Source organism: Diachasma alloeum, unplaced genomic scaffold (assembly GCF_001412515.2).
Source record: "Diachasma alloeum isolate Michigan unplaced genomic scaffold, Dall2.0 Dall_scaffold_00255, whole genome shotgun sequence".
Taxonomy (NCBI): Eukaryota; Metazoa; Arthropoda; class Insecta; order Hymenoptera; family Braconidae; genus Diachasma; species Diachasma alloeum.
In genome coordinates, this window is record NW_021680400.1 from 336,659 (window position 1) to 347,621 (window position 10,963).

Below are 10,963 nucleotides of genomic sequence, written 5' to 3' on the forward strand. Positions count from 1 at the left end.
TAAGAAAAATAAGGATTTCAAAAATTTTCTGTATACAAAACAGTTTCTTCAGCTTAAAAAACTAATTATCCAAAAATTTTTTAACATGACATTTCGTAAAGTTATAATTAAAATAGATAATTATGTACAATCGATTGAAAGATTAATTTAATTGCTTTGTCATTAATACCAATGGAATGAGAAAATAGTATTTTTAAACAAATAAAGATGAGAAAATTAGAGAATTTTTTTTTATAAAAATACTTTTGAATAATTATCATATCTCATTATTGAAGATAATTTCCAGTGGCAAAACGCGAGAGCAATTTTTTATTTTATTCTAGGGAAAAAAAATTGATATATATTCCTCAATTTGCACCTGAAAAAAAAAGTCTTTTGCCATTTTCTTTTCAATCTACTCGTAAAAATAAAATCAAAACAGCCCTGAAACTGAAAATTTTCTAATAAAAAAATTAAGTGTCAAATCCGCTACCTTCACTTGAACTTATCCTTCGCCGGATTACAAATAACGCAATTCTCGACATTATCGAGATTCGGTAAACACTCTTCATGAAAAAGATGCTTACAATAAAAAACGACTAGATTCCTAGGATCTCTGACAATGACCTTCCTGTGACAAGCCCCACACATTTGGTCATCATCCACAAAAATTCCCCTCTGATGTGATCTAACGAGCCTCTCATGAAGATTAAAATAATCCCCAGATAGTATCTTCTTGCAACCCTCCTGCACCGACACCTGAAGATTATAATCACACATCATCTTGATCAAGGCTTTTTTAAGCCCAGGTATCTGCATGGAAGGTTCAATCCTCTGCACCATAAGCCTGGGATCCACATAAGTCCCAATTTTCTGCAGCAAAAACGTTATATTCTCTGATTTGTTCAACGAATAATTAATAAGATCATTCCACAACTCTTCGTCATCATGCTCCTGACAGAACTCTATTGCAGCCTCCATGTCCCCCAGCTCTCTCGTCATGAGGGCCAATGCCTCACTAGTATTTCCAATTCTCCCCAGGAGGTACACCATCTCTGGGTAGAACTGCCTCTGACTGCAGATGTCCAGAGCCTGCTGAATGGGGTAATTATCAGATCTCCTCAACAGGGGAAGTAACTTGTCCCTCGAGTAATCTGCATATAGCCTGACCAACAGCCCATGGTACTTCCCTTTGCAGTCCTTCATGTCCTTTTTATCCAGGGCATCGAGGTACATGTAAAGGTACCTGTTGTTATCAGGGATAAGAAGAAAATATTATTTTAGTAATGATAAAGCACGGAAAATTATTCTGAAAATGTTCCTAATTGCTGATTCACAAAGTCATAAATAATTATTTGAAAAATATTACCCAATAGGGAAGTAATAGATAATATTATTCCATTTTTCATTCCATTATTCATTGAAATGTTATAAACTAACAATATGTAGTATAATTTGTTAAATTTGTTTGTCCCTGCCTGTGATTATTCTGAAGTTTCTTGACGATAAGATCACTTGGGACCTTGTCTTTATCCAGAACCAGGGCAATAGCTCTCTCAGCATCGAGATCCATCAGTCCCTCAATCATGTCATAAACAGAGCTCCAGAGTTGATGCTTCTGAATCAACTGGAACACATCCTTATGCCTAAGCTTCAGGTACATCGCAAGGGCCTTATCATACTTGCCGTCGTGAGAGTAAAGAATAGCTAGAGCTTCTAGGAGAACATTCTGTCTCTGATTGTGAACAAGAAGATGTTCCAAAACACCGTTGACAACAGCAGCTACGGTATAAAGTTTGGGGGACCATTCCTTGACTAGTTGAAGAAACCCATCAGGATCTATCTTGAGGTATTCGTACAGAACCATCTCGTAGATGAGGGGATCGAGGGTGACATCACCCCTGGGTAAATACGAGGAGATTGATCTGAGTTGATGGACCCTGGCAAATTTGTAGACCTCCTCTTCCCACAGTTTTTTGTCCCTTCCTAGGACTTTTAAGCAGAGTTTGCCAGCTTCCTCGTACTGCTGAGAAGTCAAAAGATGGTCCAGGTAGACTCTTCCAACGTTAATCAAGGTGTGACGCTTGCAATCTCTCCCGTCGTTGAGAGAGACTGCCTCCAGGGCGGCCTCGAACTTTCCGTGGGAGAGGAGCCACTCTATTCTATCGTCAGAGTCGTACAGAGAGGCGATTACAATGTCCTTTGGAGAGACTATGAAGAACCTGGAATGGATGTAATGTTTAGGCGATTATCAGGGCATCTTCGTGAGCCTGGGGATCGATAGTGTCACGTTTACTTCTTGAAACATTGAGTGAGTGACATGATAAACGTCGTAACTATGTTAAAGAGGAGATTTTATCAAATTTTTGTCAAACTTTAAAGAAATTATGTCTCACAATCTGAGACTGATGAACAAACACACTTGTATCAATTTTTCTTCTCAAAATCCAATTCTCATTAGAACTTGAAAAAGTTCAAAGTCAAGAGTAAAGCAGATATATGAAGCCCGATACTTATACCCCATTAAAAAAAAAAACCCAAAATCATCACAAACCTGTTCTCTTCAGGCAAACAATCTAGATGATAATCATTACAGGAGTACTCCTTGTATCCCCTCAGGGTCAAATAATTGGCGCAAATCGTCTGAAAGTCCTGATACTTCGGATCCACAATGTGAAGAGTAGGTCTCTGAGATTTTCCAGACTCGTCAGGCTGTTTAGGGCACCCCAGAAGGACTAGCTGAGTCTCCAGAGGAGCTATCCCCGATATATAGAAGTCCACCTGAAAGAGTAATGGGCAAATTAAGATTTACTCAACCAACTTGATGAAGAAATATAATAATTCCTAAGCACAAGTGTACTTGGTATTTTAGTCAGGAATTTAAGCAGCAATATACTTGTTAGTAGCCATGACTGACCTGGAAGGTGGAGACAGGGTCTATAAGGAACTCGGCGAGGTTCTGAGTCGGTGTTTCCTGGGTGGAGCGTTTCCGAATCTGACAGATGCGAACTGTGTCGACCCAGCCTATCAAAAGAGTCCTAGAGTTGGTCCAACGTAAGTTGCAGCGATAGTGTTCAGGCTGTGCTAGTGGTGTAGTCGTCCATTTAATGAGACCTAGGGAGCACTTGGAGTTGAGATCGTAGACCCTTACGCCTGTGTCAGACGCCCAGGCGACAAACTGGCCCATCCAGGCAACCGAGCGGACTCCTCCCTCAGCATCGCAGAGGACTGAGAGCTTCATCCGAGAGAGAAAGGTCTTCTCGTAGAGGACGAGTTTGTCGTCACCAGTTATGAATTTTTTCGAACCACCGGGCTTGGAGTAGCTGGGGTCGATCGCTATGGACTTGACGAGGCGACCTAGGGACATGTTGTGGTTGTTGTCGGTCGTATAGAGACCGTAGATGAAGACCTTTCCGTCGTCGCTGCAGGAGGCGATGTAGTCACCTTTGTGGTCAATCGAAATTTGATTGACTGCGACTGTGTGCGCTTGGAGGGTTTTTGATTGGATGTTGTTGCCTTGGTGGTCAAGAACGTGGATCCGCCCCCAGTGGGAACCCAGGCAGAGGAACTGCAACAATTTTTCAGATGAGGAGTGAATTTTTATTTAATTTAACCCCTTTTCCCATTTTTTTCTTCTTCCAACACTTGTATTCGATTTTCATTGATTGTTTGACTACTTTATTTGATTTACCTTCAGTTTTTCTTGGAAAAGAATTGTTAGGGAATATCTAGAAATATTTTTTTTATTGATAATGTTATTGTTTGCAATTCTGATTCTTCTTTGTTTGGAATGAATTTTATTTATCTATTACTCCTTTTCGATTTAGATTCATCTAGATGATTATTTTTCAATTGGGAAGTTGAACAACAGTTTTTGAAGAATATTTTGGAATCAAAGGATGAGACAGCCACAAACCACAAATAAAAAAATTCCACTCTAAATTCTTCGAATCACCTTAGGATGCACAGCAATACAGCTCGCAGCGTCGTTCACCAAAATCCCCTTGATATCATTCTGCATCCTGACATATTTCAATTTCGGTTCAACCTCATCAACATCCGAGTAAGAGTCCTCCTGATTACTTGAGTCATCCTGAAACACCCAGGCAGTTTAAAAATCTCTCTCCCAACTTGAATCTTGCCACTACCTTAGTGGAGTTGGTCTCCATGATGCACTCTCGATCCTAGTTTTTGCAGAACAACTATTTTTAATTCCTTCACTTTTAATCAATGACAGGATCATGAGTGCTCCTCCTCTCTTCTCCTGTCAAGAGCCAAGAGCGATTTTCCGAAGAGGTTATGAATGATGTTGTTAATCTCCCTGCTCCCACCCTTCTTCTTCTTCTTCTTCTTTTTTATGGCTCTAGCTGCTTTGGCTATTTGGCCGTTATCCCACTAGGGGACGTTGCAAGAACAAGGGGGGGAGGGTACATACCTTACAGTAATTCAGTATCACTTGCGCCATCTAACAAACAAGATAATTTTAGATTCAGTGTTTCACCGCAAGATGGAAACTTTGTAGAATCATCTTTTGAAATTTTGTCCCACCCACACCCCGAACATCAAGACGTGAACAAAGTGATAATTGAGGTTATGAACAGCAATTAGGTGTCTGGAGTCAGGTAGGTTAGTTTTTCCTTTTTTTCCCGAACGTTTCCGAATGTTTTTACTCATAATATTCGTGTTAGCCGACAGTGCCTTTGTTTATATTTTTGAATCGAGAGGAAAAAACCACCTTTTTCTGGTCATCTCCAACTGTTTTTGTTGACTCGAGACTCTAGAGACCCAGTACAAACACGAAATTGTCACTCAGGCATCGGGAGACATTCAAGGCTTGGAGATTTGATGGGGAAAAATACGAGAATGGCGAGTTCACCAGAGCTGATGAGTCCTAACAGTACGGGATCGAGAAGATCTGTCTATGAATCTCCTCAGGCTCGTCACAAGAAGTTGAGGGAGATGCTGGATCGAACCAGCATGCTTCGTGAGTTTTAAAGAATAAGGATTAGACCGTCGTTAGACCCTTGAGATCACTTGACCTTCAATTTCAAACGTCTTTTATGGTCGATTGACCGTCAGCTAAAAACAAATAAAAAGTTCCCTAATCACTTTTTTCGTCTGGATTTAGTTTTTTCACTTTTTTTTTTCTGGTTGCAGAGGAAAATGCTACTGTGGCATGTCTCGACGTTCTCGCAGAGACTGTGGAGGAGGTGGAGAACATTCATCTTGATATTGATGATAAAAGTAAAAATAATGAGGGATATTTTTTTAAATTTAATACAGAGACGATGGAGAAATTAACAAAAAAATTGTTTTCAATATCTCAGAATTGGAAGGAGATACAGAAATTTTTATTAAGACCTTTTTTGTGAAGAATTTCCAGAGTTACAAAAAAGGTTGTTATAAAAATTTCGATATCTTTTATTGATTCAAAGATATTCATGAAAAACTCACTCATAAAAATCAATCCATAAAAATCAATCCTTTGTTTTTTTTCAGTCGTCAATCAGGATCAGATTCTTCTGGACTCCCAAGTCATGAAGGCCTCATCACAAGTCATCAGAGGCGCCATGCAGTCTCTAGATCAGGAGACAAACTCCTACAGTGCAACTGATTTCGCTAGCAAGTTGGTAAGAAACTGAATGCCAATCATCTCTATAATTATTAGATTGAGAGGAGAGGGTTTTTTTATTGAAAATTCTCTCCGGTTCAAAGAATGTCATTTGAAATTTTCTTCTAAATACTTCAACTCCTGGGAGATGATCAAATGATTCTAAAATTAACTGAATTCCCGGAATTTTCTTTTTAAATTTAATCGATTATTTCACCCAATTTAACTTAATTGATGATTAATTGAGTAAATAATTAATACTTTTGGTTTTTAGCTCAAGTACGTACGTAATTTGGCCGACGACACAGTACAAGAGCCAAATTGGGAACTCTTAGGACGAGAAGTAGCTGCATTTATCAAGCCATGTGGCTCGTCATCAACTCTCCTCCACTGCATGGAGCCCATTCCAAAGAGTGAGGTACAGCCGAAGAAGCCAAAATTCATCAATCGCACGAGGGATGTCCTCCTGCCAGCCAAAAAGCCTGAGAAGGTCGTGGCCATTGCCAACGATGACAATCCAGTCGATAAGAGTGTCGACAAGATCGCTCACTTGACTAAAAAGTATTACAAACGCAATAAGGAGCCTCTGAACTTCTTTAAGCTGATTGTCAATCCACATGATTTCGGAAAGACTGTTGAGAATATGCTGCATGTTGCTTTTCTGGTCAGGGATGGCAGGATGGAGCTATTAGTTGGTGAATATCTCGTTTTATCGAATTTAAAAATTCGGAATTTAATTTCTGAATAAAATTTGGGAATTTTGAGTCAGAGAAATTCAAATTGAAATAATTGTACGTCAGCATGTGAAGTAAATTAGGTTTTTATTGTGACAAACAAATTTTTGTATTTCATATTCATTGAAATAATCGAATAGTGAAATGAAACAAGAATTTTTATTTTTTTAAATTTTGACTGAATAAAATTATGAATATTTGTTTAATTTCAGGTTCACAAACATGAGTAAATGAATATTTTTCTAAATTATCAGCTCAAAATAATTATTTTAAATCGTATTTCCATTTGATTTTGAGTGTTTTCAAAATATTTATCATAATAATTTTGCCATTTCCACTAGATTTAAACATATTCATTAAAAACTCAACTCGTTATTGATTTGATTTCTCCTGCTCTGCCAGATCACTAAGCAATTGGGAAAATAATGGAGTTACACATTTAATTTTTTTTCATTCTGTAGGAGAGGACGATGATCTTCTCATCCAGCCAGTGCCCAAGGAAGTCCTGGAAGAGCAAGAGGCGCATGGAAATCTCAGCAGGATTGCTAACATCCCAACTCTCAATATGGAGATATGGAAATTACTGATTGAGGCCTTGGACATTACCGAACCTATGATCAACTTCGAATAAAAAAATACAGTTACCTACTATCGTTCATTTAGAATAACTTTGTTATCACATTTTCCAAGTTTTCTTAAGATTATTATAACAAAACGTATATGTAATTTTTGCATTAAAGAATTGATACAAAAAAAAATGTTTCATTTTCACTTTTTATATTCAGATATTTGCAGTGGATATTTACAGGAATATTATAGTGACCTTCAAGCCGCGCTGCCAACAGGGTGTCGTCTCTCTCGTTATCCGAGCCTCTTCAAGTTTAGTTATTCGTTGTTCGACTGGCGTGGCAGTAGCGAAATTTGGGGGAGGAGTCAGCTTTGTTAAGTGCTCGGTCGGTATCCGCGAATAACAGAAATTCTTCTTATGGGAGATGATAAAGTAGGGAATATGATTCAACTATTTCTGCATTATCCTCCTCTCCTTTTGCGGTGTTTTGAATGTCTGGTAGGACGGGTCAGGTATGGTTACATGCAAATTGTCATATGTGATTACTATGGATCGAAGTTACTACTAAATACTACTGTTGTGTCAGGTGTTATTGTCTAATTAACGATGGTCTCTCGCAATAGAGCAACCCTGTGTATTGTGCCAAATTGTAATTCACCCCTTACTACCCCAAAACACAAAATTCCAACAACTAAATGGATACGAAAGAAATGGATAGCAGCTCTTGGATTTACGGATGTATTAGCACAATCAAATATTGATAAATATGGAGTTTGTCAGGATCATTTCCTAAAATCGGATTATTCGGAAACGTCCAACAGAAGAACATTGATAACCAATCGAGTTCCTAGTATCAATATGCCTTCTGTGATCCAAAATCCTCAAAACATCTCAGACAGGCCGAGTGACCCGAGTGGATCGAACATGCAGCTAGGGGATATCGTTGCAGAGGCCTTGAGCGGTTGGACCATGGACGACAGTGAGAGTTTGAATATCGGAGATTTAGGGGCTCCAATAATCAGTGACCAATCGACTCCATCCAAGACAGAGGAAGAGGTAGTTCCTGACCTTGGAAGTGAACTGATCAAGGCAAGAGAGACAATTGTAGAGTTGTCTGCATCAATTGCAAAAAAAGACAAGCTTCATAAGTGTTTGCAGAAGAAACAAAAACAAACGCAACAAAACTACACTCGAGGTGTAAACACAATCAAGAGAATGAAGAAATTGTTGCAGTGCAATCGCTTTACCAACTGGAAACGACTCAACGTGACCCAGGGCACGAAAAGATCATGATCGAGTATCTCATTCGAGAACGTCTGATTGCAGTCGCAACAACAGTTTCAGCCTGGAGGGGTCTTGCGATGTCAGGATTATTGGATCCTCCCAGGTCTGCTGAATCGCTCGTCAGGCACTTCAGGGCTAGTCTCGTGAACACGTTCGCTATATTCGTCAGCCATCCAGACATTTTGAGAGAGTTTTTGGTAACACAATACCGATACGAGGAGTTGTGTGGCATCAAAAATCAGAAGAAGAGGGAGAAAGATGAACTTGAGGGGAATTAAAAAAACTTTCTTTTCGCTTCGTTTTAATTGAATNCGAAATTTGGGGGAGGAGTCAGCTTTGTTAAGTGCTCGGTCGGTATCCGCGAATAACAGAAATTCTTCTTATGGGAGATGATAAAGTAGGGAATATGATTCAACTATTTCTGCATTATCCTCCTCTCCTTTTGCGGTGTTTTGAATGTCTGGTAGGACGGGTCAGGTATGGTTACATGCAAATTGTCATATGTGATTACTATGGATCGAAGTTACTACTAAATACTACTGTTGTGTCAGGTGTTATTGTCTAATTAACGATGGTTTCTCGCAATAGAGCAACCCTGTGTATTGTGCCAAATTGTAATTCACCCCTTACTACCCCAAAACACAAAATTCCAACAACTAAATGGATACGAAAGAAATGGATAGCAGCTCTTGGATTTACGGATGTATTAGCACAATCAAATATTGATAAATATGGAGTTTGTCAGGATCATTTCCTAAAATCGGATTATTCGGAAACGTCCAACAGAAGAACATTGATAACCAATCGAGTTCCTAGTATCAATATGCCTTCTGTGATCCAAAATCCTCAAAACATCTCAGACAGGCCGAGTGACCCGAGTGGATCGAACATGCAGCTAGGGGATATCGTTGCAGAGGCCTTGAGCGGTTGGACCATGGACGACAGTGAGAGTTTGAATATCGGAGATTTAGGGGCTCCAATAATCAGTGACCAATCGACTCCATCCAAGACAGAGGAAGAGGTAGTTCCTGACCTTGGAAGTGAACTGATCAAGGCAAGAGAGACAATTGTAGAGTTGTCTGCATCAATTGCAAAAAAAGACAAGCTTCATAAGTGTTTGCAGAAGAAACAAAAACAAACGCAACAAAACTACACTCGAGGTGTAAACACAATCAAGAGAATGAAGAAATTGTTGCAGTGCAATCGCTTTACCAACTGGAAACGACTCAACGTGACCCAGGGCACGAAAAGATCATGATCGAGTATCTCATTCGAGAACGTCTGATTGCAGTCGCAACAACAGTTTCAGCCTGGAGGGGTCTTGCGATGTCAGGATTATTGGATCCTCCCAGGTCTGCTGAATCGCTCGTCAGGCACTTCAGGGCTAGTCTCGTGAACACGTTCGCTATATTCGTCAGCCATCCAGACATTTTGAGAGAGTTTTTGGTAACACAATACCGATACGAGGAGTTGTGTGGCATCAAAAATCAGAAGAAGAGGGAGAAAGATGAACTTGAGGGGAATTAAAAAAACTTTCTTTTCGCTTCGTTTTAATTGAATCTTATTTTTCTTTCTTTAAAGATACTAAAATGTAATACATAAATAAACATGTTCAATTATTCCTCATTGTAATTTTTGGAATAATCCGGTTTGATTGAAATTGGGGTGATGTCTCGAGTTCTCTTGGACTCGGAACTATTGCAGTTATACCACTGTAGATCATTCCTAGTAATCATTCATGATTACTAATGACTGATCCTCACAAATTTTATCATCTCTCCACATCCTCAACTACAAAATGATATACACGTCAATAATTACTTCATAAACGTAAAAATACAGCATACACTCTGTTGAGGAAGCTCGGTGAGCCATTGAGTCGTGGGATTCATGGAGATCGAAATCTGCTGGTCTCTGAGGAGGTTGATGACGACCTGGAGGAACGACTTAAGCACTGCTTGAGGATCTCGAAGAAGACGAGACACTCCTCCTGCTGTTTCCTCCGTTTCTTCAGAGCTCAGTAAAATATTACCTCTTAAACTACTTTTTTCATATTCAACGTGCAATATAACAAAATCTGTTCCATATTTTCCAATGTGCTCCACATTTTCCTTCAGTTTTAAAATTGACCCACATTTTTCGTCAGTTTTTACAGTTTGAGCCGCATTTTCCACCAATTTCTCCGTGGAAAATGTGGAATCACATTTTCCACATTCTTCACGTCCCAGGCCCCATTTCTCCTTCATTAACATCATTTTTCCTTCTCAGCCAATTATCGATTGAATTAGCCATCTCTTGATCGATCGATACTTCTTTTCACTCAAAATGTTACGAGAAAAAAAATCACAAAAAAAATGATCAAACGAAGTCAGAATTGTGCTGAAGAACTTGACATATGTCTCATGGAGTTTGTTGATGAAGTCTGGATCTTTGTTTAGAAGATAGTTGAATATCTGCAGTGATTTATTCTTGGGGAGGGGCTCCAGGGGCCGGCTCGGAGGCTCTGAGGGACTTTTGGGTCTGCGAATATCACTGAAATGAGTGCTGGGGGTGATGCAACTCCATGCAGATGTCTCGAAGGAGTGTCTTCTGAGGCCTGCAGAAAGGTATTTGTGAGAGGGGAGTGGACTCCTGTGAGGGAGATAAAGTCATTCACGGGCTTGTAGTCCATCCCCAGGTTGGCGAAAGACAGGGAAAGCGCTGAGAGGATGTCCGGGAGGGGTCCTGTGCAGATTGAATCGTCGTGCATCTGAAAATAGGGAAAATTAGAATGGAAAAGTCAATTAT

At 39.5% G+C, this 10,963-nt stretch overlaps 2 protein-coding genes across 5 annotated transcripts; one reads left to right on the plus strand and one right to left on the minus strand.

Moving 5' to 3' along the window:
* Positions 1-383: 383 nt before the first annotated feature.
* Positions 384-4,300, minus strand: LOC107037533 (vacuolar protein sorting-associated protein 41 homolog). The gene is made up of 6 exons (XM_015256135.2): positions 4,128-4,300; positions 3,935-4,072; positions 2,897-3,547; positions 2,534-2,760; positions 1,458-2,201; positions 384-1,225 (listed from the first exon to the last, which is right to left on the minus strand). Exons 1-6 carry the CDS (start codon positions 4,146-4,148, stop codon positions 475-477), a joined length of 2,532 nt encoding a protein of 843 aa, XP_015111621.1. The 5' UTR covers positions 4,149-4,300; the 3' UTR covers positions 384-474.
* A 242-nt stretch (positions 4,301-4,542) lies between these two features.
* On the plus strand, positions 4,543-7,075 carry LOC107037503 (EP300-interacting inhibitor of differentiation 3). 4 transcript variants are annotated; one of them, XM_015256072.2, is made up of 6 exons: positions 4,543-4,605; positions 4,668-4,963; positions 5,137-5,223; positions 5,479-5,609; positions 5,865-6,285; positions 6,786-7,075. In XM_015256072.2, the coding sequence occupies exons 2-6, from the start codon at positions 4,825-4,827 to the stop codon at positions 6,953-6,955; spliced, it is 948 nt and encodes a 315-aa protein (XP_015111558.1). In that variant the 5' UTR covers positions 4,543-4,605; positions 4,668-4,824; the 3' UTR covers positions 6,956-7,075. The 4 variants fall into 4 exon arrangements, with proteins under 4 accessions (XP_015111558.1, XP_015111557.1, XP_015111559.1 ...); XM_015256071.2 differs by having other exon boundaries at positions 4,543-4,601; XM_015256073.2 differs by having other exon boundaries at positions 4,548-4,601; positions 4,754-4,963.
* Positions 7,076-10,963: the final 3,888 nt, after the last annotated feature.